At 46.4% G+C, this 27,964-nt stretch overlaps 1 protein-coding gene across 3 annotated transcripts in view; it reads right to left on the bottom strand.

Annotated features, from left to right (window-relative positions):
* Ift43 (intraflagellar transport 43) overlaps positions 1-27,964 on the bottom strand; it is a 79,210-nt gene that overhangs the window by 27,080 nt on the left and 24,166 nt on the right. For all 3 annotated transcript variants that reach the window (XM_005321258.5, XM_021723804.3, XM_040276139.2), the window contains exon 3: positions 24,726-24,790. In XM_005321258.5, the coding sequence (XP_005321315.2) occupies positions 24,726-24,790 (65 nt within the window). The remainder of the gene's footprint in view (positions 1-24,725; positions 24,791-27,964) is intronic.

Here is a 27,964-nt window from a genome sequence, read left to right as displayed (position 1 = left end):
TACTCGGCTGTGACTGCCTTCAGGAGCGTAGCTGAATTGTTCCTTTCCTAAGCAACGTGCTTGGAAAAAGCAGTGGCGGTTTTGTCTGAAGGAAACAGTAATAATGACAGTGAATCCTCGGGGGGAGTCTCACTAACTGCCACTTATCCACCCAACACCCAAGAAGGGGGGTGAGTTTAATATTCATCTTAATTGCCAGAGAGCCCACATCCTGTTTTCTCCCCCTCTAGAGGGAGCCCAAGGACCCTACCCAGACAGGAAGGAGGGAGCTCAAAGGAGTCTTCAGGCAGCTGGGGTTGTGGCTCAGGGCTAGAGCGCTTGCCTAGCATGCGTGAGGATCCCCAGCACTGCATTAAAAAATAAAGGTATTATATCCATCTGCAACTAAAAAAAATATTTTTTAAAAAAGGAGTTATCAGGAATGGGCAGCAGGGCATCTCTTAGGTGGCGTGCTCTCTCTCTGCCAGAGATAACAGGTTTGGGTACTTCCTCCTTGTGGACAGGGAGCCTGATGGGATGGAGCCCCCTGCCTCTGATCTTCATCACAGATGGAAACTGGCCACCTCTGGACTTTACCCAGTGTGTACGAGAGTTTGGCTTGTTTATTGTTTTGTTTTGTTTTAACATAAATTTGTTGCCCAAATGGGGAGATTTTCTTCATGAAAGTCCAGATTTCTGCTAACGCTGGTCCCTACCTAGGGCGCCCTCCCACCAGGCCCAGGACTAGCTCCGCAGCACTGAGTCTTACTGCTGGTTCTCTCACAAGAGGCAGTAGGTGCGGGGAGAGGTTCCTACAGCTCCAGGGGATATCAAATGTGAGAAAAAGGAGGCTGAGGGGAAGCATGTTTGGGGAGAGTAGCTGGAGAGTGTTTCTCTACAGAAACGTGAACACACAATCTGCATGGTGTCTCAGAACAGAATCTGAAGTAAAACCCATTTCCAATTCACTTTATCTGTTCCCAGAGGCACCTGGGGCCAGCACAGTGACAGGCCCAGGAGACGGAGCATCTCAGCACAGGTTTCTAAAGACCCCTTAGATCAGGAGATCAATTTAGTGGATGGCCACCAGCCTGCTTTGCTTTGCTTTCCTTCCTTCCTTTTTCTTTCCTTTTCTTCTTCTTCTTCTTTATACCACAGAAAAGAGTGTACTGCAAACAGGATAAGCTTTTTGTTTTTAGTTTTACTCACAACCTAACATAATGTAGGGTGTATTTTTAATTATTGGTGACAGGTTAAAAACAACAATTAATGGACGGGCGCGTGGCTCAGGCCTGTAATCCCAGCAGCTCGGGAGACTGAGGCAGGAGGATCATGGGTTCAAAGCCAGCTTGGCCATGGGGAGGCGCCAAGCAACTCAGTGAGACCCCGTCTCTAAATAAAATATAAAACTGGGCTAGGGACATGGCTCAGTGGCAAGTGCCCCTGGGTTCAATCCCTGGTACACCAGCCCCCCCTCCCAGCCTGCTGGGAGGGAGGGGGGAGCCAGAGAGGGGTTTGGTGCTGATGTTCTGCTCCCCACAGGGGCTGAGGTAGAACTGTGGATTCTGGGTCACCTCCTCACAGATGTACTTCTTCCCCAACTTGAGGGAACTGATGCTGTCACTGAGGCCCGCGAGGCCTGGTGGCGGCAGGCAGTCTATGGAGTGCAGGCCTGGGCTTCCTGTCCATTACTGCCCCCAGGACCTCGTGCCTGGCTGCCTAGAAATGGCTATTAATGCTAGTAAGACCACCCCACAGAGACGGAGCACTGCTCCAGACCCTCAGACTCCCACGTCTAGGACACCACAGTTGAGCTGTGGAACAGAAGTGTAGCAGGATTCAGCAGAACCCTTTACACCCAGGGACCCTGGGCGCCACGGAAGGGGGCTTCACCCAAATCACAGAGCTAGTTAGTGACGAGGCTGAAACCAGACTCCCGACTTTCACTCTAGGTCCCAAACACGTTGCCCCCAGCTTTTTCAAAAGGGATCCACTTTTTCCAGTGTCCCCGGGCACCCAGACATCTGTCTGGATTGACTGCAGCCACTCCCTTCTTGACTCCCAGAAGGCCACAGAAGGCTGAGACAACGGAAAGCTGGAGTCCTTTAAGCAGGTAGCTCTTAACCGAATCACACCTGGGGAGCTTCTTCAATGAACATGTGCTAACCACCCCCCCTTAGTAATTTCCAGAAATAGGCCCCCAGGCACGACTGTGAGACTCTCTGCCCTAACCTTATTTCAGACGTGAGGCTGAACGCTCCAGTTGCTAAGCAGCAATCGGAAACCTAGCTGCCCCCTCCTTCTGAGCCGCCTACTTTCTTTCCCCAGAAGTGTTAATGAACTTGGACATGGCCTGAAGGCTGAGGTGAGGAGGGAACAGCCAGAGCCCCCGAGTGGTCAGTGGAGGGAAGGAAGCCTCTGTTCCTGGATGCCGTCCTGACATGCACACAGGAGCCCACGGTGTTCACGCCAAAGCACAGGCCCTCTCCCCATGGTGACCAGGACAATTCACACCTGATTAGAGATGCGTGTTCACTATGCAGAATGTGTGGCAGGAAGGCTGCTGAACCAGCACTTTGAAAAGTTAATTAAGTGCCAGGTTTCTTTTTAAGAGCTCCTCCATCACTTGCTGATGGCTGTGGCCATTTTGCAGAGTGAGGCCTCACCTCTGGACACCGGGGGTAAACCTCCTCCCTCACCTCCACCCACTAGTTGCCTTCCTCCTGCGAGGGAGGCACCCTTCTGGTCAGTGGCCTGGCAAGTCAGTGGCCTGGCAAAGGGAAGTCACGGCCACCTCTGTATGGTCCTTTCCAAACGACCAAAAATACCCAGCCACAAAGCCATCCCGTGCTTTAAGCATCGGCTCCTGGAGCAGAGGTGCTTAAGGGTGAGGAGGGTCCTTCTACAGAGCCCTGTCCCTCAGCTCAGCACTCAGCCAGCCCCTTCCTTCTTTTCACCCCCATTTCTCTTTCTTTGGCTTGATGCAGTTACTCGCTTAATTTTTAGGAAAATCCACTCCCAGGCTGCAGCCGGCCTCCCACAAACCTGCCAGAGAAGGAAGACGGTCAAGCACTGGGCTGAGTGATGTTAGTTATACGTTCCTGTGTTTGGCACAGCTTACGTCACACACAGTATTACACATGGTGTTTCTGAAGGGTCACATTATCTTATTTAATTTGCTCTGTTTTACAGGTGAGGAGTCTGGGGTTCAGCGAAGTCAACTTGCCCAAGGTTACTTACCTAGAAGGCAGCAGCAGGCCAGCCCCGCTCTCTGAGTTGAAAGCCCAGTGTTTAACCCCCACCTGACGGAGGCAGGCCAGCGGCTCCACCAACCAAAATGCTCCCTCTAGACTCTACTTCCATTCCATCAATATTTTCTCTAATGGGGATACAATTTCAACTTACATAGGGATACAGCTTTGTCAGGCCTCATAATACAGTTAATGCTGGTTTAATTATTCTGTGTGATTTATTATGTACGTTATTATTTATAACATGACACCTTGAGTTATGGCAAAAAAAGAGATCATGTCTGTAAGTCACCTTCCCCTCCATGTTCCCTCCTTCTTGCATTTCTTATGCTTAAATGCAATCTCTTTCCTTGGTACTCAGTGACTACACTGACATCCATTTGGTTGAATGAGGACAAGCTTGTCCCAATGGTGTATCCCATGACCACAGCCACATGGGGCCCAGTAGACTTCTGTGTGCATGCCTGTGTGTGTGTGTGTGTGTGTGTGTGTGTGTGTGTGTGTGTGTGTGTGTGTGCGCGCGCGCGCATGCGATTTTTACTGGGAATAATCCCAGGGGCAGTCTACCAGTGAGCTACAGCCCCAGCCCTTTTTATTATTTATTTGAGACAGAGTCTTGCTAAGTTGCTGAGGTTACCCTTGAACTTGTAATCCTCCTGCCTCAGCCTCCCAAGTAGCTGGGATCACAGGTGTGCACCATTGTGCCTGGATTCTGGTGGACTCCTGAATCCTCAGGGTTCCATTCTGGGGCTCAACGGTAAAGATGTGAAAAAATCCTCCCTTCCTGTGGAGTCTGTCCTTGTCACCCCCTTGCTGTGAGGGGCCTGTCCTGATGATCATGATCAAGAGTCCACACAAGTAGTCATGACCCCAACTGCAGGGACCATACTAGCTTCTGGGGGAGAGGCCCTGAAGCACCCCAGATCCCTCGAGTGCTACCACCTGGGTTATGTGCCAGAGGCTGAAAGGCAGCGCTAACGCAGACATCAACTCAGGTGAAATGTTCCTCTCGTGTCTAATGGAACACTGCAGAGATCTAAATGGAGATAAAGTACCATGGCTCAGAGGACAGTCGGGATGCTATCTTTATGCAGCATGACAATGTTCAGTGGTTAATTAGACACCGTTAACCTATTTTAGCAGGGGACATAACTGGGATAAATGGGGGGAAGTGTCCTTGAAGCCTTTTAATACCCACGGCACATACTGGACCCTAGACTCACCTTTCTGCTGCAAGACGGAACCAGCTTCGGATAGACCGAGTGCCAGATCCCTGACTGCCCAGGGGACCGCCCTCCTGGGCCCACTCCTCAGAGCTGCCGCCTCTGATCTGAGGGGGAATGTGAAGGGTTTGGACAAATGGTGACAACTACAACCTGCTCCAGGCAAGAAACCCAAAGCCAACACAGGGCACTCACATGGCCCCATTGAGAAAAGAAGACATTCTACAGCCAGGGGCCAAATTCATAAGGAAAAGCTGGCAAGGGCAGTATCAGAAATAAGATCAACCACTAAACTGGCACCAAAGCTACTTCACGTTTTAAAAACATATCACTCCTCTGGAGGAAAGAGAGATCAAAATGTCATTTTCTTGCAAAGTTTTCTCCCCTCGTGGTTATAAAATGTCCAATAAAAATCTCAACTTGCTCCTAAACCATGTTGAGATAAATTTTATCCAGGCCTAAGACAGACAGTCCCAGATCACGTCACTTAGCAAACCCCAAAACAAGGATCTTAATAAACAGTGTGAGCCACCAAACAAGCCTTTGCAAGGAAAACAAGAAGAGGAGGTACCTGACACTGTAACGGCGGCTACGCTACCCCTTCAGAGTCAGACTGTAAACTGGATGCTCGGGGATCCTTAGCTCTAAAGGTCCCCCCGCATATAGTGCTGGTGAAAGGCAGCTGTTTCTCATGAACTGAAGTTTTCTTGGCCAACAGATTCCTTCTCATTCAAATCTCTCCTGAAAGCTAAAGTGCCCACCCTTTCCCCCTCAGTTCCTAGTTCTTGCCTTTTATCTGTTTATTATCGAAAATGTATTTTCTCCTTTCTTTATTGACAAACAAGAATTCCCTAGCACCCAAATTTTGGCACTCCGGGGTTTTAGGACACAGTGGACCCCATTTAGCTCCTGATGGCATAGTTCATCAATAAGGTATCTGGTAAAGAAATGAGAACCCATGTCTGCATCCTGAATGTAGACCACGGAAGCCTGTCCTCCTGAAGGGATAGTGAATTACAAGGCAATTTCTGGGTGAAGGCTGCCCCCTGCTGGGTAGATTAAAAATAACATCTTTGTTTTGATTCAAACAATATTTATCAGGAAAAAAAGGTTGAAATATAAGAAACCGTTTCAGTAGCCAAAAACAGTAATGGGACTATATAAAAATTGCACATGCACACACTCTCAGAGAAAAGTAGCAGAGACAGAGAAAAAAGAGAGACAGCGCTCTAGACTTTACTTATCTCGAGTGAACATTATTTTATTCAGGAAATAGTTATTGGATTGCTAATTATGTCTTAGGCACAAATAGGAGGTGTGGGAATTGAGGATTTTTGTTTAGGACATTATAATCTGGTGGGAGGAGAAAACATTATAGAAATAACACTAATACCTCCATAAGCACACAAACTGCAGGGTCTAAATGACAACTACCACCATTCAAACTGCAGCTGCTAGAGTGGAAATGGGAGACTTGGATTCACTAAAGGGACCTGAAGAAAGCCCCATAGCAGTGGGATGCAGAGCTGGAACTAGACATTAGGTTCACAGCTAAGCATGGCACATGCCTGTAATCCCATTAGCTCAGAAGGCTGAATCGGGAGGATCACAAGTTTGAAGCCAGCCGCAGCAACTTAGCAAGGCCCTCAGCAACTTAGTAAAACACTGTCTCAAAATAAAAAATAAGAATGGCTGGGGATGTAGCTCAGTGGTTAAGTGCCCCTGGGTTCTATGCCTAGTTCAAAAAAAAAAAAAAGAAACTAAGGTCCACATGAAGCCAGATTTAAAATTAGGTAGTCAGTGTAGTTAGGTAATTCGGGTCTAATACCGAGTGAAATCTAAAATGGAGGCCATGCTGGGAATGACTCAGGGAAAACACAGGATGACTCATGGAATGTTAATGAAGTCCTGAAAAGGCCCTAGGCCAAAGTCCACCTCAAAGAAGTGTTAATGAACAGCCCCCAACAGATTTGGAGATAGCCCATCCCAGAGAAGTGATAAGCCCATCCCAAAAGTCCTTCCTGCCCGTTTGGCCCACCTGTGTCCCACCCCTCGGGCCCTCCAACCTACATTCCATCACCAAACCTATAAAAAGGGGAACACATTTGCCCACCAACTGGATTCCACCTCTTGGGTCCCCTTCTTCCTCCGGGAGAAATCTCTTCTGCTGTCCTTTAATAAACTTCTAATCTCTACTCTGACCTTGCCTCAGCGTGTGCTTTCGGGGAAGCAAGGACTCGTCACCAGCCAACAGCGGTAACACACACATACCCTTGGTTTGTGCTGCTGCCCCTGGTTCTCCTATGCCCCTAACTTAGCAGGACAAGCGAGGCCAGTGTTAGCAAGATGTCGTGGGTTCCAGAGGACACTAGCCTCTCCAGTTGGCTGATCTGGGGAGGCTTGTAAGAAAAGCTCCAAGAAGGAAGGAAACAACCTGAACAAAGGTCAGAGGCTGGAAGGGGCCAGGTGTGCTCAAGCAGCAACAGGGGACCCTGGTGTGGCCAAACACAGGCAAGGTGGGGGGCTGGGTAAGGTGCTGACTCACATATGCTGCTGCCCCCGCAGGTCTCAACTGTAAATATACACATTGATCAGGAATCGGGAGGGAGCTGCACAGCTAGGAATTAATCTTCAATGGATTCTTTTTCCCCCAGTTCAAGTCACTGAAGCCAACATACAAAAAGAGATTTCAATGAATAACATGCAACTCATACATGAACGTCACTCAGCTTGCTACTCTGCAGTGTAAAAGCAGCACGAGGGTTAAGTGGAAGAAGTTATGTACCTCCCCCAAACCCCCCCCCCCCAACAACAGGAGGCAAAGCAGAGGACAGCTGCCACAGGACACCATGGCTCAAACAAACATCTGCTATACTCAAGTGCCACCTTCAGGGATTCCACTCCAGTTGTGGCCTTTCTGCACCTACTTCCTTTACTTTAATAAATGTATTTAAAAGAAATTTTCTTGAGGGCAGGTAGACGGGAGATTTAACCCAGAAATGTTCTACTGCTGAGCCACATCCCCAGCCCTTTTCCGTTATTTTGAGACAGGGTCTTCCTAAGTTGCCCAGGCTGGCCTTGAACTTGTGATCCCCTTGCTTTAGTCTCTTGAGTCGCTGGGATTACAGGAAGTGTCACACATGACACCTGGCTTCAATTCATTTTTAATTGCTGGATAAATGGGTCTTCCATTTCTGGAGAGAATTTTCTGCCCACTATCTGAGAAACCTGTGAAGACTTCTTCCTAGGTAGATTTCTTTCCCCTCTGTTGTTTTCTCTGCTCCTCTTTTACAACCTTCCCCGCCACTAAAGCCGCAAATACACTAAAATAGCCCAAGGGATGAGGTGTGCAAAGAGGAAGCACTTGGGCTACTGGGAGACACATGCTAGGCCAGGGATCAGGCAGGGCCGTGGGGTGCCTCCTGAAGGCTTATGGTCCCTGCTGGTGAATTTCTGGTAAATAGAATGAAGGACACTCTGGCACTTCTAAACATGGCCTCTTGCATAATGACCACCGTGACACCAGGAGACAATGGCACTGCCACCAGTAACCAGCTCTGGTCAGGACAGCAAGGGTCAAAAAGTAAACTCACTCAAAAACCCGCTAGGTCAGACAAAACTCAGATTTGTGAGCGGCCTCCCTCCATTTCATGTGCATATTAAACCTACAATGCCCGCGTTGCTGCTGCTTATATTAAAACTGCTTTCGGTTATTTCTCAATAAAGGACCAAAAAGAAAAGGAAAGAAGTAGGTGTGATGTTCACAGATGCATTTTATTTTTGAGAGCGCGGATCCGTCAAAGGGAGAACAAGGAGATCATTCTGTCGGGAGAATTTTAACCAATGGCGGGCGCCTCTCGTCCTCCCCTCCTGGTCTCCGGCTGCTCACGCTGCAAGGCAGCAGTCCCCCTTAGCACAGGCAGCTGGCTCAGGGGACACAACTTTTTTCCTTGAAAGTTTTACTGTTCAATCAGATTGCTTCACATGATCAACATCTCATTTCTGTGAGGGTCCCAGAGGATGGCAGTAAAGACGCTTCTATTCTAACAGCCTCGCTCTGCACAAACAGTACGGTGCACGGCCGCTCCGTGAACTTGAGATGAATGGCCCAGCTCTCGAGGTCTGTGAAGGGGCAGGGATGTGGGATGCGAGGCGCACGCCACTCTACTAATTAGTTGTGTGACCTTGGGCAGCAGGGCAAGGTGACATTTAAGGGCCGTTTCTAACTCTTAAGATTCTATGATTCGGAGTTCGTAAACCTCCCCAGGCCTCATTCCTCCCTCTGCAAACAGAGGGGGCTGGACACTGCTCAGGTCTCTGCCCAGTTCTGAATGATCACCAATCCTGCCCCGACCCCGCCTGTTCCCTTTTCTGACAGCCCCCTAGAAGCTCCCTCCCCTCACTGGTTTATCCTGTCCTAAAATTTCAGTCAAGCCAGGACAATATGCTTGTCTGAGCTCTCCAAGTCCATGTGGTGGTGGTGGTGGTGCTGGGAAAAGGGAGAAAGAGGACGTGAAAGGAAGCCCTCTTTCCTTTTTCTTTTTTTGGTATCAGGAATTGAACTGGGGGGGGGGTGTTAACAACTGAGCCACTTCCACAGCACCCTCACCCATATATATTTTATTTTGAGACAAGAGTCTTGCTAAGTGGCTTAGGGCCTCGATAAGTTGCTGAGGTTGGCTTTGAACTTGCAATCCTCCTGCCTCAGCCTCAGCTGGGATTATAGGCATGTGCCACGATGCCAAGCTCTTCTTCCTTTTTGAATAGCTTTAGGGACAACAAAGTTAACTTGAACTCTCCTCCTGATTAAGAACTTAAGGCCTTTCCTCCCCAGCCCATCCTCTTCTTTCTTAGTTATGGCTGAAACTTGCTATAACTTTCCCAAGGGCATGGAGAAATCCTGCTTTCCTGACTCCTCTCCCAAACTGCTCACCTGCTCCTGACACTCCCACTGTTTCTTCCTACTTAATGTGACTCCAGTTCCCTTTCCTGCCAAATAGCTGGGAAGAGGGCACCTGCTAAACCCCCAGGCTTCCAGACACAGGCAGCTCAAAACCAACTTGCCTGTCCTCTGGGTCAGGGGGACTCAAACTACCTCAGCATAAGCCCAAGTCGGCTGGCCCAGGTGCTCGTGCCCAGCTCTGCTCTAACGGGCTGATACCAGTGGTGTCATTTATGATGAAATAAATTAGGTCATGAGGGCAGAGGGCTCACTGTCTTACAAAACAGTGGAGGGAACTCAGGAGGCCCTTTGGCCCTGTCTTCCTCCATGACACAGCAATGAGGCACAGTTCTCACCATACCACAAACCCACTGCTGCCTCACCCTGCCCTTCCCAGCCTCCAGAACTGTGAGAAGGCAATTTCTATTACTCATCTGGGGTTGTGGCTCAGTGGTAGCGTGTTCGCCTAGCACATATGACACTGGGTTTGAGCCTCAGCACCACATAAAAATGAACTAAAGATTGGGTGTCCACCTACAACTTAAAAAAAAAAAATCACCCCATCTGTTGTACTCTGTTATAGCAGTACACAGAGGGTCTAGGGTCAAATCAGTTTCACCATTTCCTAGTTGTGTGCTCGTGGGCAAGTCACTTAAACTCTGCAAGACTGGTGAGAGGACCATATTGAACTTCACAAGTTTTATTCTAAGAATCAAATTAGTTAATTCAGGCAAAGCATTGAAGAGTGTGATATTGGTGTCACCTGATGATGGAGAAATATTCTGAGAGATGCGTCCTCAGGCAGCTTCGTCACTGAGGAACAGCACAGTGTGCTTACACCAACTGAGTCAGCTCTGATGTTACTAGGTGATATGACCTTCTAGGACCACCGTTGTACACAAGGTCTGTTGCTGACCCAATGTCAACGGTGTGGCGCATCACTGTACTTGGCACGTAGGAAGTGCTCTGCAAACCGGAGCTGCCGCTGCCATTACCCTCATCAGATCATCAGTTTATATTTCCTGTGCTTGAGCTGCTATCTTTCTCCATGATCATAACTGAAGACCAGCCCCAGACAGATGCTGGTGAGGTGTGTCAGCAGGTCTCCTTCGTACCTGTTGTCTCTAGGGACCACCATTCCCCTGGCTTCAACACGCCCCGGCTACTCCTTGCTGAACCTGCCTGGGCACCGTCAGTCACATGCCCAGCAGCCTGCCCTCGCCACCTGCCAGCTCCCGCCTACAGACTCTTGTGGGCACGTGACACCTTCTGCCAGCTCCTGAAGCCTTGCCACAAGCAGCCACTGTTTCAACAGAAAAATCAACTGGATCCCTCTCATTTTTCCATCCCCTGCTTTACTGTTTCTGCTTCTTGGGTCCCTTCCTTTACTTCAACTACTTCTGCTTCATCCCTGTTTAAAAGGCAGCTTTTCTGGCATTCAGATTCTTTCTGAAGGATTCTCCACTTCTAGAAAGATTCCAGAATTAGGTGAAATTGCTCCTGTGCTTGTCAGCACAACAAACCCTCCGTGTCACAAGACACAGTAGTTACTGTAGGACAGCACCGTCCAGGGACTTCTGAATCTTAGCTTGATGGCGTCAGATCACAAAAAACAGTTTGCCACCTAGCCCAAAGTCATCTTCCTGTCCTTTTATTCAAACCCCAATTTTGCTTGGGGTGATGATGAACCCAACTAAAAATATTCCATTCCCTTGCCTCTCGCATTGCGGGGGGCATATGCTCTATTTCTGACCAATGAGAAAGAGGCAGCAGCCCCTCGAGCGCACGCCTGTCTCCCTCACTGACAAAAGCCAGATGCTTTCTAAGGGGGTGTCCTTCTCTTTCACCTCCAAGTCATTCTCCCTTTTGCCTCCTGGAAAACGGGGTGAGTCCTGGAGGGGCAGCAGTCAGCTTGCAATCATGAGGTCTGTGCATGACAAAAGCCACACACCAAGGACAGTAGGGCCAAAAGATGAAAGAGCTGGGTCCTTGCTGCCTGCAGGGCTGCCACTCCAGCCCTGGTCTTCTGGTTCTGATGCCTTCTGTGTCAGCCTCTGCTGATGGGGTTTGGGGCCTACAGAAGACACAACCCCACTACACAGCTCGACTGGTGGCAGATGAGAACCCCTCTCATCAAGCAGGAACAGGCAGCTTGAGAACACCAATCCCAAGCAAGCATCACGGGCTAACCTTAATGCAGGTCTCTGCAGAGAAACCAGTGGTTTGAAATGGGCACCAGGGAGTGCAACTCTCAGGATACACTGAGAGACTTCGCCCACATGTGCGAGAGAAGAAGGCCTTGCACTTAGGAGGAAGAAGGAGAGCAGACCCCTCCGTAACCCTGCAGCCTAAGGAGGGGACAGCCGCTATAGAGAATGGCCATGAGAGCCTTTCAGAGTGTGCTACTGTGACTTCTAATAAGAAATATGTGTTTCTGGTTTCCTGGCCCAGGGCTCCCCAAGTCCTCAGATTTCTGAAGTGAAGACAGCCTCAGGACAGAGGGCTGGTTGCCAAAGGAAACAGCTATGTGATTAAAGGGCTGGAACTTTCTTTCGGTCCCAGTTCCCCAACCTCCCTATTCCTGACATCCAGACCTTTGGGGAAAGAGGTTGAGGGCCGAGTTGATCACTAAGGCCAATGACTTAATCAATCATGCCTATGTAACGAAGCTTCCATAAACACCCAAAAGGACAAGATTCCAAGAGTGTCCAAGTGAATGACAGAAGGGAGCATGCCTCATTCCACGGGGACAGAGGTTCCTGAGCTTATGACCCTTCCTAACCTCATACTATGCATCTCTTTGTCTAACTGCTCATTTGTATCATTTAAAATACTGTGTTAGCTTTGTGTTACTATGACAAAATACCAGAGAATAAATTTATAAGGAGCTAGGGTTTATTTTAGCTCACAGTTTCAGAGTTTTCTGTTCATGATCTCTTGGCCCTGTTGCTTTGGGCCTGTGGCAGCACGATACACCATGGCAGGAGCACCTGGCAGAGCACTTGGCCACCTCATGGTGGCCAAGAAGCAAAGAAAATGACAAGAAGGGGCAGGAGACCCATTGTCCCCTTCAAGGGCACACCTACAATGACCTAATCTCCTCCCACTAAAGACCCTACCTCTTAAAGATTCTAGTGTCTCCCAATAGCATCATGGGCTGGGCACCAAACCATGCGCCACACATGGACCTTTGGAAGACATTCCAGATTCAAAGTATAGAACATGCTTTGAAATAAACCTGCAAAAGTATTTTCCTGAGTTCTGCAAGCTGCTGAAGCCAATTAATCGAACCTGGAGGGTCTGATGTTAACTCCAGGTGGTCAGTGCCAGGACTGAGAGGTTCTGTAGGACACTCGGCTGGTGTCCACTGGAGAACTGCCTGGTGTGTGTGGGACTAACCCCACACATCTGGTGTCAGAAGTGCAGCACTGAGTATAGTAGGAGAAGAGGGTTCGTTCTCTCATTGGACAGAGAGGATTCTACTTGGAGAGAAACTGATTTCCTTTTACATTTGCAATTACCCTAAGATAGTGCCATGTCAAAAAGGCATTCACAAGAGGAGTGATAACATGTCCCCTGAATCACTGATCACACACCTATCCCCCACTTCAGTGGCAGCTCAAGGCCCTGCCTGCAGGCCCCCCTCCACCCTGCCCCTTGGCGCCTTCTACTTCCCTATGCAACCCTGGGTCAGTCACTGAGCTGTGCTCATCCTAACACACCGTGGTTTATCTGCACTTCCCCTCTCCTGGCCGTGCCTGGAAGGCCTGTTCCCACCTCACAGTCAGCTACTTCACTTCCAGGCTATAACTCAGACTACAACGACCTATTCCCAGCAGCCATCCAGAAAGTACATGTTAGGTGCTCACACACACTTTCTGAGTCGGGGAAGGCCGTGAGACCACTTGGTTTTACTACTGAGAAGACAGAGCTCAAGGATGTTGAGCTGGCTGCTCAAGGCTACCCTGTGCCTTGGCCCCTTTGCACGTCCTACCCAGGGCTCTGCACTATGCCCACTGCCTTTCCTTGTCCCCTTCTTTGAAGACGTCCTCCCCTGCTGAAAAGAAGGCTCAAAGCTTGATCTTGAGCTTTCTACTCCATGAAGTGTGGATAATGTGGGACTCACTTCCCAGAATCATAAGAGCCTACAGGTCAAAAGGGAACTTTGAGATCATCAAGTTCAAACTCCTTAGGGAACTTTGGGCCAGAAAGTGGGCATGATATGCTCCAAGATCATGCAACCCTGAGAGCCAGAGCATAGGGCAGACATCCAGCTCCTCCTACAGGTCTGAGAAACAGTGGCCCTGGCACAGGAGGGTGGCTTGGTAATAAGCTCAGGAAACAGCCTCGCAGGACCCAAAAAACAAGAGGCAGGGGCTGCCAAGGCCCCAGAAACTAGTACCTGTCTCCCAAGCCAGCTGCCTGGGAATGGATCCAGTTCTTGGAGGGCACTGCAGTGTTAGAAGGGAAAATCGTTCCCAATGCCTAATTGAACTTAATGACCAGCCTAATAAGCCTTTTAATGGCAGGGCTGGCATGGCCTTGGTTCGTGCCCCTAAGAGCTGGCTGCCTCCTTGCGTTTGCCTTGCTCTGGGGGCCTGAGTGGCTGGAGTGCAGCTCTTGGACAGGTAGGCCAAGGGAGCTCAGGGAGGACTGCCATCGCTCTCCCGGCTGAGCTGTGTCAACCTGTCCCGTGGGAATGCCTGCTGAGGTGCCACCTTGTGTAGGGACACTCAGATGCTAAGGGGCAAAAAACAGGGGGTGGTGGAGCACCGAAGAGCATCAGACTCACCCGGTTCCAGTTCTGGCTGGTGACTTACCAGCCCTGTGACTGTGAGCAAGTCATTTCACCTTTCTGAACGTCAGTTTCCTCATCTGAGAGCAGAAATAATAATAGCACCCACCCCGTGGGGGTTGCTTTAAGGACCAAATGACTGTTTTTGAGGATCAAATGACTCCAGGGCTTAGCACAGAAGTCACTCACAAGAGAGGAGGTGTCTGTGGACTTGTGCTACTTGTGTGTGTGGTGTATTCACACATGTGTTCTCGTCTGTGCAACAAGAGGGCTGGCAAGATGTGAGCTATCCAGCTACAGGTTTGGCAGTGACGCCCCAGATGGCAGAATCTACTTCTGAGGATGAAACTGTCAATTCCCTAAAAAACAGGGCTGTTGAAAAAAGAAAACAGATACCATCAGAGGCTTGATCATGGGGTGCATGGGGGCAGGAACAAAAAGAACCTTCATGTCCACCCAGAGGGGAGTAGTGTCTCCTACTATTACAGGAGGGATTATTATGGAGCAATTAGGAAAAGGAAGCATGAAAACATACACCGAAGGCTCTTGAGGATGCACTCACTGCTAAGTGGAAAAGAAATTCAAACACAGGGTGCAGGACACTGAATACGATCTTACTTCTATTTTAAAAAAAAAAAACTTATTTTGGTCAGTACAGATAGATTTGTAGGGGTTAGGTCCTGATAAACCGATTTGCAAGTGGAAAATTCATTTAACACACCTCACCTATGGAACACCATGGCTTGGTGACACAGGTGACACAGGCTGCGAGCCCTGTACTTTATGGGGGGGGGGGTGGAGGGTGCTTGCTGCCACATCCAGGCATCACAAGAGGATTGTACACAAATCCCTAGCCAGGCAAAGATCCAAATTCAAAATTCAAAAGAACTAAAGTACTATTTCTACTGAATACATATTGCTTTCACATCATTGTAAAGTTTAAAATCATAAGTCAAACCATCAAAAATAGGGGACAATCTGTGCATCTGTTGAAGTGTGTAAAAGATATCAACAAGGAGAGAAAGGAGGTACAGGGGAACAAAGCTGACCAAATTATAATGGTATAGTGTGTGCATGTACAAATCGTAACCATGAATCCCACTATTATACAAAATTATAATGTACCAATATTTTTTTAAAAGATACCAACAAATGTTTCTAGTACTTACTTTTAGAGAGATGGCTAAGAGTGGAGATGGTGGTTGCAGGTAAATTCAGTTTTATCTGTCTTGTTTGAATTTTACATCATGAAAATTCTCAGTTGGCTTGAACAACTAAAAGGGACTTTATTTAAAAAAAAAATATCAATGAGGCTGCTTCTAAGGAGTCTCCCAGCAATGCAGGGTTCACACAGACCCCAACCAGCTTTTACAGCAACACTAGAATTTGACAGGACAGGACACTGGCTCTACCCTCCAGTCTAGAAGAGCTGCACTATGCAGCAGTCCAGAGAAACAAGTGGAATGTTGCACCTCCACTTTTTGGCTGTTGTTATTTAGAGATAGTTCTATGGACTGTTTATTCCTTTCCTGACACCAGAGACCCTTCAAGCTCTACTCTCCTACCCCTGGCTCCAAGAAACAACCAGCTCCAGTCAGTCACCAGGGGGCTTTCACTTTTGCAAAACTTGACAGAGGCTAAGTCAAAGCCTTCCAGGGTCATGCTGAGAACCCACTCTAGAAATATACCTGGTTTTCAACTGCAGTGAAGGTCAAGGGTATCTTCATGAAGAAAAGCGATGGGCAGAGAGGAAGCTGAGAGCAGGTTCTGGGGGAGGCAGGAAGAGGGCCTGTGGCTGCAGTGTGCTGGGGCCTCCCCTCAGGCAACTGAGAAGTAATTCTGCTGACTGGACCCCTGGGGGGCTCAGCTGTCCTGTCCCTGGGGCACACGCACAGGCAGGTGTGCAACTCAGGTGCCACTGTTCTCTCCTCACCGCCTCCCTGGTGCCTCAGGTGCTTGCCTCTGCTCCGAGGAGGGGAGTGACAGGACCACTGGTTAGGTAGACTGCTCCACTTTTCAGAGAGGCAAGCAAAGTATTCAAGTGCTACTGGAATCAGAGTGCAGTTATCTCCTGCCTAGTCATTTAAGCAAATCAGTTTTGTGACATTACACAAGCCATGGAGGCCCTAAACTGCAATGAATACAGCCTAGCACACCTGTTTGTTCTGCACCAAACATCCCCATGTCAATCCAGGGGGAGTGGCATGAAAGTACCCCTCAAATCACACCAGGAGGAAAGGGGATGCACACTCCCTACCTCTTCCCTAGCCCACAGGATCCCTAAGTACCACATTTAAAGCCTTTACAAAACTTTTCAAGGGTCCTGTTTTGGCTATTCCATGAGTAAGCACCGGAAGTCTGCCTTCTCAGCCTGGGAAATATCATCCCAACTGTCTGTCTGATCGTGGTCCTCTTCATGGAGATAGAAAATTGTGACAAACAGACTCTCAATTCTTCTAATCTTGTTTGGTTTTTCATGAAAACCAAATAATCAAAATTGTGCTTATCAATGAAAATTGTGAAGATCAAAGATTATGTTGTTTTACTTCACTGGGACCGTGAAGTACAGGATCCCACACTCCGACCCCCAATCAATCACAGCTCGCTTAAGTGGAATAACCAGATACCTGTGCCCTCAGGAGTGCTGCAGCGAGACCCACATGGCGCCACCTATGGAGTACGCCTGCCTCAACAACGAGCCTCAGCTGATCTGCCAGTCTGACCTAGATCTAACCACCCATTTAAGAGGGGACTTGGGAGACAGACAACTAGAAGAAATGGGCCCAACCCAGAGTGTGGGACACTCCACAGGACAAGTTTCTTGCCAAAAAAAAAATCAATGGCAGAGGACAAAGGCAGCGGTGAGTGCTGTAGGATACGTGAGAGCACGTGAAGGCAGATCACATGTCGAGCCAACACGCGGACCTTGATTTGTCCTTTTTGCAGCCCAACTTGACAGACATCTTTGAGACAATGAAAGTAACTGAACAGGACCTGGGTATCAGATGACATTAAGGAATTATTATTAATCTTGGTAGGTATGATAATGGCACAGTGGTTAATAAACAAAAACAGTCCTTATCAATTAACAGAAATTACCTCCGTGCTAAAGGAAGGAGGGGGGAGATCAATGACATCGTTCAACACTGTCAGGCTCCTCCACTCACCACTGGCCTCACAGAGGATGATGGATCTTTCACCTCCATCCGTACATCTTCTTAAGACTAAATAACGATGCAGCCTCACATACGTTTAGCTGCGTTATTCCCCATCTTTCAAGTCATGGAGCCCTTACAAATAACAGTTAAATGGCGAGCCAGGATGATGGGCGAGACTTCTCACGGGCAGAGCTAACCAGCCTGGGGGTCCTGGCAGCACTTGGCACGACCAAGTGGGCCCAGGGTAGACGGTGCCCGCATCTGGGCACTCCTGCGCTCACGTGCAGTGTGTGGCTCATTGAAGGGGAAGCTCCAGTGACCTCCCCCTGTGACACCTTCCTAAGAGTCCAGCCTCTGTGGGGACGGACAGCCTGCGACGGAGCTGGTGTAAGAGGACAAAGTATGTGTTGGCCACTTGCTCTCAGAGCCGGGAGCCCTCCTGCTCACTGAGGTTTGCCTTTCACACTTTTGTAGCCTAATAAGAATTAACTACTCGCTACTAACGAGAAGGTAAAGGTTCTGACATGGCAATGACATAGATGGAGAGGACAGAAGCCCTTTAGTATTCTTGGAACATCTATGCCATTAAAAAAAGAGAGAGAGAGAAAGAGAGGAGGAGGAGGAGGGAAGGGGGGTAACCTCGGGACTAGCACCGGCAGTTCTCCCGCCATCTTGATGTCCTTGACACGTGCAGATGGTGTGGAAGTGGCTGGCACCAGAACAGCCCATGAGGAGGAATGAGCGGCCAATGGAGATTTATGTGAGGAGAGTGAGATGGACAAGGTAAAATTGTCAGGAGGAGTTGTTAGAAAGTAAAATATATTGTGACAATTCCACTCCTGCCGTTCATCAATAAACTGACAGATCATTTAGTGTCAATTAGGAGTGATAGATGGACAAGTCCCCATGATCCTGGGCCAAAATTAATGGCTGGGAGGGAGAGGGTGATTGAAAATGACGGCTGACATTGAGAGCAAAGTCCTCAAAGTCCCCGAGGGGCCATTACTTGCCTCATTCCCTTGCAGATCAATGCAGGGACAAACCCAAAAACAGACACTTTGAGATAAAACTTAATCAGACTACCTTTCCCTCCTCTCACTACCAACTCTGGTTCCCTCTCATTCAGCTCTAGTCCCCATGGCCAAGTCAGTGACCCATCAATTGTAAGTGTCCCAAATCAGGCAACTTCAATGCCAAGGACAGCTGCCTCCAAGACAGAATCTTTGGCACAGCTATTACCCTGGTGCCAGGAGAAAGGACAGTTGGAAATTCCAGGTCCCGAGCAATTCCTGAATTCAGCCTTTCCTTGTGTCTGGGGTAAACATAAGAGTCCTGGCACCCATGATCTCTAGCCAGTGAGATGGCCGACAAGTGCCCAGTGCTCTCTCAGAGAGTGCTACACAAATAAAGCAAAGGTGTCCAGGAAATTCGCATTTCTAGGCTATAAGCTTCTTATCCAGATCCATGACCAGTCTCCCCACTTCGCACTGTGACAACACAGCTGGAGACCTCTCTTTAAGTCTTACTTTCCTTAAAGACACTGGCAGAGTTGAATGGGGCCTACCTGCACTGCTGTAGAATGAATGTTGTGTCTGGTCCCCCCTAAATTCTTTTGTTGAAATCCTAACCCCAATGTGATGGTGTTTGGAGATGAGACTTTTGGGAAGTGATTAGGTTTAGATAAGGTCATGAGGGTACAGTTCCCATGATGGGGAAGAGGAAGAGACACCAGATCTCTCCCCCCATGAACAGGTACCAAGAAAAGACCATGTAAGGTCAGAACCAGGAAGAGGTCTGTCGCCAACATCACCACTGTGCTGCTGCACCCTGATATTGGTCTTTCAGCCTTTAGAACAGCGAAAAGTAAATGTTTGCTTTTAAGCTTCCACTATACAGTAATATGTTATAGCAGCTAAGACAGGTGCCTAGCACAGCGTACTATTATCATCCAAAAAAGGTTTAAAGTAGGTACACTATCTTCCCGTGTGCACTTTCTGAGACTGACAATAAGGTCACTATCCCCCAACACCAGATCTTAAACCAGAATGCTCTCCTGTCCTCTCTGCTCATCAGAAGTCATGCAGCTTGACCCCCATCTTCTCCTCCAGGTCCCACTTGGGCTTAGTGATTACCTCACTCACCCCGGCTCAGGATGAGTCCAAGGTTTATGGTCTCAGTAACTAGATAGATGGAGTCACTGTTTACTCAGAGTTGAGAGACTGTGGAGGCATAGTTTGGGGGTGAGGGACCGGGGTGGAAAGGAAATTAAGAGGACCAATCTGGATACCTTAGGCTTAAATTCAAGTGGAAACATCACAAATTTATTCCTCAGTGAAAACACTAAAGTTTTTTCCTGGATCATTCAGTTTCCTCTTGGAGTAAAATGCTTTTCCTTCTCATGTGCCGTTTCCAAGGTGTTCCCCTGCCTGGCCTCTCAGACTGTGGTCTGTTCTGATGAAACAAATTTTGGAGTCATCAGTGTGAAGTTGACAGTTAAACCTGAGACTGGCTGAGATCACGCAGAGTGAGTGTTGAGAGAGAAGGGAGGTCTGAGGACCTGCCCAAAACAGACAGGCTGAGACAAAACACATGCAGACTACCTTCCTTTCGCTCTCCCCCAGGTCTGGTTCCCTCTCCTTCAGCTCCATTCCCCAGGGCCTCTAACACCACAGGGGTCAGAACAGGCCCCAGACTGAGGTGGCAAACAAGGGAACACCTTGGGAAACAGCACATGCAAAGGAAAAGCATCTAGTTCCAAGAGGAAACTGATTTGATCTAAAAAAATCTTTAATGTTTTCACCAAGGAATAAAAACTTGTGACAATCTTTGTTCTCTTTGACACAGAATTTGTCTTAGTCTATATTTCAAAGTGAATTCTAGATATTCCAAACACTAAAACCTCCTAATAACTTAGAAAGATGTGGCTTCTAAGATTCTCACTAGTATGAGAACTGCATTTGAGAGTTGTTTTTTCCTTAACACTAAACATTAGTGTATGTTATAAAAAGAAAATAGTGTGGGACTCAATATATCATATGAAAACACAGAAAGACCACAGAACAGAACAAGCCAAAAAGTAGACTCGTGATTTATACAGTGATTTAGACTATGACGGGGTGGCTTCTCAGATCACTAAAGGAAAGACAGATTATTAAAAAGAAAAAAAATCATCAGGGCTGGGACACAGTCACTCAGAAAAAGAAAAAACTGGATCCACACCTCATACCGTATACCAGAATAAATTCCACATGGATCAGAGATGTGAATTTCAAAAATAAAGGGATATGGTTGTGTTCCAAAGAAACTTCTCTGATTTAAAAAAAAAAAAAAAAGGCAGGAAGCTTGTGGGCAATAGTTTGCCTCTTCCTGATATATAGAAATACAGAAGGAAGAATTTGAAAACTTACATATGTATATATGTTTACTTTTGAAAAAAACCAAAAGTATAGGAAGAAACACCAGAAACTTATAAAGAGATTACTCACAGCGGATGGATGGGAACCAGGTGGAGGGAAGAAGGGCGTGAGCAAGACATCGCTGAGGACACCTTGGTACATAATCTCCATTTCTGATTCATGTAAGTGTTTTACGTATGCAAAAGTCAATTAAACAACTACGAATACAAACAACTACGTAAACCTAATTGTGCATTAAAAAATTTGAGCTCTTAATCCAAATGAGAAAGAATTCAAGTAACTTCTGAAAGCAGCATCTAAACCTTTAGTGTGATATATTTTAAGGACATGAAGAACTGCAAAGAAATCTTGAGCTTTACTTAAGAGGTTTTTATTGGTATTTCATTAGTGATGTAATTACAAAACTACTTCAAGTGTGTGAAAGGACAGAGCCTATTTTCAAAAATGTGTTTCCCAGCTCTGTTCACTGAAGGAGCCTAGAAGCAATGCTGTCCCAAGAGCAATGAGCAGTGTGTGCTCAGGTCTTGAATTCTAAAAGTGTTCTCCACCAAAGGGGCCAATGCTCTTTGGAGCAGTGGCTGACTCAAGGACTAGACAAGGAAAATACAAAGTAAGTTTGGAATATGACTACTGTAGCAGAAAGCAAGCAGGTGCTCAAACACTAATAAGGAATAGCAAAGGTAAAAAGGCCACCCTGAAGGAGTTCCCTGGTTAACCTGGGACAATCTGAGCATTAATCATTATTATTATGGGAAAAAAATGATGGAAATGAACTACAACACAATGAATAACAATAAAATCCATGGGTCTACAATTTTTTTTTTAAAAAAAAGGTAATTCAGAGAGAAAAATGAAAGCTCTTCTTTATTAAAAAACAAAAACAAAACCAAAAAACCCTGTAATTGATATAGAATAAATGAGGGAATTAGAAAATTAACATTTTGCAAATCCTTGACTGACTCACATGAATGGATACTAAAACCACTAGGTGAAAGATTGTAGAGAACAGAATTCAAAGCGGCACCCCACAGTGATTACTAATTATCATAAAGGAAAAAAAAACAAAATTCACACTGGAGAGTTCTCAAGGTCACCACCTAAGCCAAGTTATCAAACTCAGCAACACCAATAAAGAACCAGTTTGATATGCCAAGAAGCATGCAGTATCACTCATTCTTGCCAAAAACCTTCAACTTGAATCTAATCATGAACAATTTAGAGAAATGCAGAGTGTGAGACATGCTACAAGTCAGCTGGCCTGCATTCCTCAAAAGGGCAACATCGTGCTGAGGCTGGGGGCTGCGCTGAGGTCAAGAGAGACTAGAGACAAGCACCAAATACAATGTATGAACTCTGACTGGGTCCCGGACCCATAAAAGACACTTTGGTGGGGAAATGGGGAAATTTAAATATAAACTATCTATTAAATATTATTAAATCACAATGCAATGACCTAGATGAGTTCATGATACTGTGATTATCTGGAGAATGCTGTGAATCCTAAGAGATGCATGCTGAAATATTTGGAGGTAAAATGTCATGACATCTACATCTTACTTTCAAATGGTTTAGGGGGGAAAAGTAGAGGAGAGGTGCTGGAGGAAGTAAGGGAAAAGGGTAGAAAGAACAGGAACAAAATTTTAATAGTGCTATTTTGAAAGTGACAACTGGAAAGAAATTTAATGTCTCTTCTTTGAGAAAAATAAAATATATTCCTGTGTATATCATAAGAGAAACTGATGTGGAAAGAACCGCAATGATGTGGTAAAAATATTTTTTTGGCTTACCTTTCATTTAAGACTTAGTACAAGGGATTAAGGACCAACATGATATGTAATCTTGACTTTAGAACTGGACTCTGAACCAACAGACATTTAGCACTGGTTTGCTCCAACTCATAGGAACCCATGACTGCACTCACTGCAGCTATAAAATGGGGCAAGGACCAGAAAAAGTCTCAGCCTTTACATAGCATTCTTGGTGTCAGGCTGGCCTAGGTAAACTAAGAGATGGATTAAACCACAAGGAATCACAAAGACTCACCGCAGTGGAAACCTGTTCAGTCTGGAAGCTACCTGCTCTAAAATCCCTAAAAATCCACAGAGGCTAACAGAAGTGGCTAAAGGTAGCAGCCATCATGTCATATTCTAGAGGCCACTCTCTAGAATCATGTTATACGACACTCCCATGTTTTACAGTCGCAGAGCTCAGAGGCCTGCATTATTACCTTCTTATGCACCACTGTTAATCACAGGTACTAGCATCACGCTTAGTGCTTTTCCTCTATCATATGTTCAAGCCTCAGAATAACTCTTCCCAAAATGTATTATTATTGCTACTTTATAGGGGTAAGTAATTTCCCCAAGTTTATACAAGTAGCTAAGTGCTGAAACCTGAATTTCAACCTAGGTGAGTCTGAACCAGATGTCCACAGTTTTAAACTTATTGTGATGCTGCTTCCTGTGGGAAAAACAGGAGAGATGATAACTGCCACATCTTGATGAGCAGGCAAATCCTGCCCTTTTGAGGGTGGGAGGAATGTAGGAAGGACATGTGGCAGCAAGTTGGAGGACTGCTCTCTCCTCACTCGAAACTATTTCAGAGACATGGATATTCATTCTAGATGGTCCAAGAGGGCCAGTTGCCTCTCTAGGTCACAAGCATTCCCAGATGCTTATAGCAGCTCCAGAGGATCTTATTCATAGTTATGTCCAATTCTTAACACCAAAAGCTAAGACTTTGGCAAAGTGATACGCCTATTCTTAAGGCTCTTAATGGAACTTGCAGTTAAGGAAGATTCCTGATACTCAAATAACCTTTGCTTTTCTTGACCTAGTATTGCTTCTCCCAAACAGATCCTTCATGTAGAAGGTCCTGCAACTCATTAGAGGGATGAAGAAATTGAGGCCAGATAGGTTAAAACACTTGTTCAAGGTCTGAGATAATAAATGGCACAGACAGGATTTAAAACCATACAGTCTGGTTCCAAAACCTGCGCCTCTCAACCACCATACTCTGCCATCTCTCTACACAGAACAAGGGATCAGCCTCTGGTATAAGCAGTAGAAAGGCCAGGAAGGCTAAGCCACATTCCCACTGCATACATAATTTTCTTCAATCCTTATCCCATAGGGAGCACTAGTACATCCATCCAGAAGCTAAGCAATGGTAAACACCTTGCTCAACACCATCCAGCTATGTGATAATGGAATCTGCATCCTCAGCCCCACAATGCAAGTCCCATGCTGCTCAGATAGTGCTGCCACGTGCACTGTGACATTAGATTATTCTTCCCAGGAACTCTGAAGCAAGAAGATAGGTCGATGAGACAATACTGGATGGTCATAGCATCAATACTTGTGTTGCTTGCAGCAAGAGCTTACAGTAAACACAAGACATCTTCTGGCAGGGTGGTGGTACACGTGTACCATTCTCTGTGAATGAACAGTGTGGGTTGGACAAACTACAGAATTCACCCACAATAACTAACAGGCAATTCCGTTCTGCTTAGAAAGTCAAGAACACAGAATGAATGAACTTTGAAAACATATGAATGAACTTTGAAAACATTATGCCCAGAGGGAGGCAAGGCATAAAAAGAACCACAGACTGTATGATTCTATTGATAAGAAATGTCCAGAACAGGCAAATCAGAGTCAGAAGTTGATATTGCCAAGGGCTGGGAGGTTGGGGGCATGGGGGACATGGAAATTGACTACTACCAGATACAGGGTTTCTTTAGTGGTGTGATAAAAATGTTCTAAAATTAACCGTGATGATGGTTGCACAACTCTATGCTTCTACGAAGAATGATCACATTGCACTCTGTGATGCGTGAATGATTGGTATGTGAATTGATACTATCTCAATAAAGCTGCTACAAAAAAATAAAGCAACAACATAGTAGTGACACCCCCATCCCACCCACTGCCACCCATCCGCAGGAGTTGCTGGTACTCACTTTGATGCTTTCATGGAATCATCTGCCCAGCCGCCCAGCCTGCGAGGAGGCTTGGGAGGGGGAGCCTGTAAGGAAAGAGAAGCCAAAATGATAGTCACTGGATGTGCACATTCAAATGTGGCTGAGGTTCAGGTCACCTAAACCAACAGTCAGCGTATCAAAGCACTTCCCTGAGAAAAATACAAAAATAAAATGTATATGAATAAAAATATATAGTAAGCTTTCTAATTTACTATGAAAATCTGGGTGTTTTCAGAGCCTCCTGGTGGATAGATAAACTGGCACAGTGTTCGTGGAGGGCAATTCTCAGATGTGCATTGAAAGACTTAAAAATGCTCACACTTGTGTGTGTTCACTGGGGATGGAACCCAGGACCCTATGTATACCAAGCACAGACTAACTGTAACACTGAGGTCTGCTCCAGGCTGCTCCTGTTTTCTTAGCCAGTGATTCTAATCCCAGGAATTTATCCCAAGGAAATAACCAGAGGAACATGAATGCTGCTTCAATGAATAGTTGGAAACAACCAAAATGGTCAGCGATAAGGAATTAAATTATAGAGTACATATGAAAGTAATAAAGATATGACTGAGCCTTGCTTCGAAGACATAAACATAATTCGTGGGTTCAAAGTCTATTTGCCTAGAATGGACACATTCAGAAACCCAATGAATTCCTGTCCAGCACGTTTTAACTGAAAATACCAAGGGCACAACCACCAATCCACTAAGTTGCTTGAGGTGGGTAAAACAAGATAGAACATTGCCTAGTTGGACTTGCTCAGCATTTTCCCAAGATGGTTTCTGAAACTGTCAATTTTCTTTTTCTGAGAAATTTATAGAATTATAACTTTGGCTCTCAGTCTAAGGAAGTACACTGATAAAAGGACTGAAGAGAGGTGGGGGAACTTTCTACAAGAGCTATAAAAACACATTTTTAAAAAATTTTGTGGGTCTCATGATTTCTGGTGCAACTACAACAGCCATAGGGAATAAGCATGCAAAGGAGTGTAGCTGAGGTTCAAGAACACTTTACAGAAACAGGCAATGGGCCAGGTTTGGAGGGAAGGACATGGTCTGTTGACCCCTGGACTACATTGTGTGTCACAGAGGCCTCCTTTTTAAAAGTGGCTTAAAACCACACCTGGAACTTTTAAAGTGAATATCACCTTCAAAGTGCCTTTACACCTTTATACTTTTGATATTTTAATTTTATACCAAGATATGTCTTTTTTCCTGCTTCTCAAGTAGTGCTCCAGCCTGCCAAGGATGGGCTCCATGTACTTGTGTACATGTATGTACTCTATGTACAGGCTGCCTGAGCCACAGCCTGCTGGAATCACTGTTGCGAATCCAAATCCTGGGACGCCTGTATCCACTTAGCCTCTGGGAATGTAAGTAGCACTTCAGAGAAAACAAACTGAAGCTCTCTATGCCAAAGGCAGGCGAGAGCTGCTTGAAGGCTCCCATATACCTCAGCAACAATACAAATATTGAAGTGGAAACCAGCTACTGTTTGACCATGCAGAAGGGAAATTCTAAGATGTACTAACCGATGATACCACTGCTTCCCCAGTCACTCCATAATCCTCCATCCATAGGCTGGAAGGGGAAGCCCTCTATCCCCTAATTCCCCTTCACTTTTGCACAACTGACTGAGCCAGGGCTGTACAACACTCAATCAGAACCAGCTGGATTCCCTGTCCCAGGAATCTGGAGCTGAAGCACAGAGGCGAGCTGGCTCACACTGGAACTAAAAGGACCCTAGAATCCGAATAACCTAAGAACGCCACAAGCCAGAGGTGGGTGTAGGCAGAATCCAAGGACCCTGTCTGGAACTCTTCCAATGCACAAGGTACAGTGCTGGGGAGACAAAATGATAAAGTGAATTGAACTACACTGAGATCCCCTGAGTCTGGCCTGCAGTTATCTTTCCTGTGCTTTTGTGAATAATACTCTTTACCCAAGGATAGGACCATCTTGTGATAATGTAAGTAATGTCATAAATTGATAGCCATGTTTTGTTTGCCCACACAATTTTTTGTTTTTGTTTTAAATTTAAGCTACCGTTTATAATATGGAAGATTTCCACATAAAAAAGTCACTTTCCAGCTTGTGAAAAACTGAAATATCCAGTAAGTAATGCTTGGGTTGAGCAGGAGCTGCCCCCTCAAGGCAGGACACGTGTACTGCAGTTTGCCACAGGTCCCACCCTCCCTGTCTCCTTCCTTACTTTTAAGTGACACTGCCATCCATTATTATTGCCTTGCGCTATTGTTTCTCTCTCAGTATAGAATTCTCTCTTTGTTCCTACGAACACCTAAAGTGGGAAAATGAAAACTATGTTACATGTTTTGAAAAAAATGGGAAATGAGAAAAATGGGAGCGTGTTGATCTTTCTTACGTGTTCAGTGTGCAAACTGAAAGCACACCCGCCTTAGCCCTAGACCCGTTCACTTCCTGACACCTGGGTGTGTGGCTCCTGAACTAGATTCCCAGTGCCAGGATCCTTCGCCTTCTTCTCTTTGCTCTAGATGTTGGGAAGGGCAGAGGAATCCAAGTAAAATCCATGGTGCCACGATGTGGGGAGTGTCCCAATCTATACAATGCCAAGGGTCCACAACAGGAGATGGCACGTGTGACTCCTAACACCACCTCTACAATGACAACAGGAAGAGCAGAGACTGCACTGGGACAGGATTGCAAAAGATTAGGCGGCATGGAGGAGGAGCACCGAGTAACCCCTAAAACTGGGGAGGATTCAATCAGTGATTCGATGTTAAAAGCTTAAAACAGTGCCTGGCACATAATAAGAGCTCTAGGTTTCCCATGATCACTGCCATCATTATTACTTATACCCACATGGGACAGGGTAGACCATGTGTAGTAAAATATGCAATCAATGGGGGGGCGTGGCGAGGAAAGACTCCTTTGTGTCTGACCTGATCTTGTAGTTACTCTACTAATGGGTGTCACGTGACTGACTAAAAGAGCTCCCTAAGAGTCTAAAAACCAAAATGATTTGCTTTGTCTCCTTGAACCAAACCCTAGGAAGCCATGGCTACTAGAGGGTGAGTGAAGGTCCTCTCTGCTTTAGGAAACACAAAGCCACGTTTTCTTTCATTTTCTCCCCATTACAAAATGGTGCTGGCAGCTGCAAAAAGCTCAGCACATACAAGTCACTCCTTCATATCTGGTACAGTTTAATAACTAGATCTAAAATCAGAAGTTTTCTTTACT

The sequence above is a fragment of the Ictidomys tridecemlineatus genome, chromosome 5 (assembly GCF_052094955.1).
Source record: "Ictidomys tridecemlineatus isolate mIctTri1 chromosome 5, mIctTri1.hap1, whole genome shotgun sequence".
In the NCBI taxonomy this organism is placed as follows: Eukaryota; Metazoa; Chordata; class Mammalia; order Rodentia; family Sciuridae; genus Ictidomys; species Ictidomys tridecemlineatus.
This window is presented reverse-complemented; position numbering and strand designations above follow the sequence as displayed.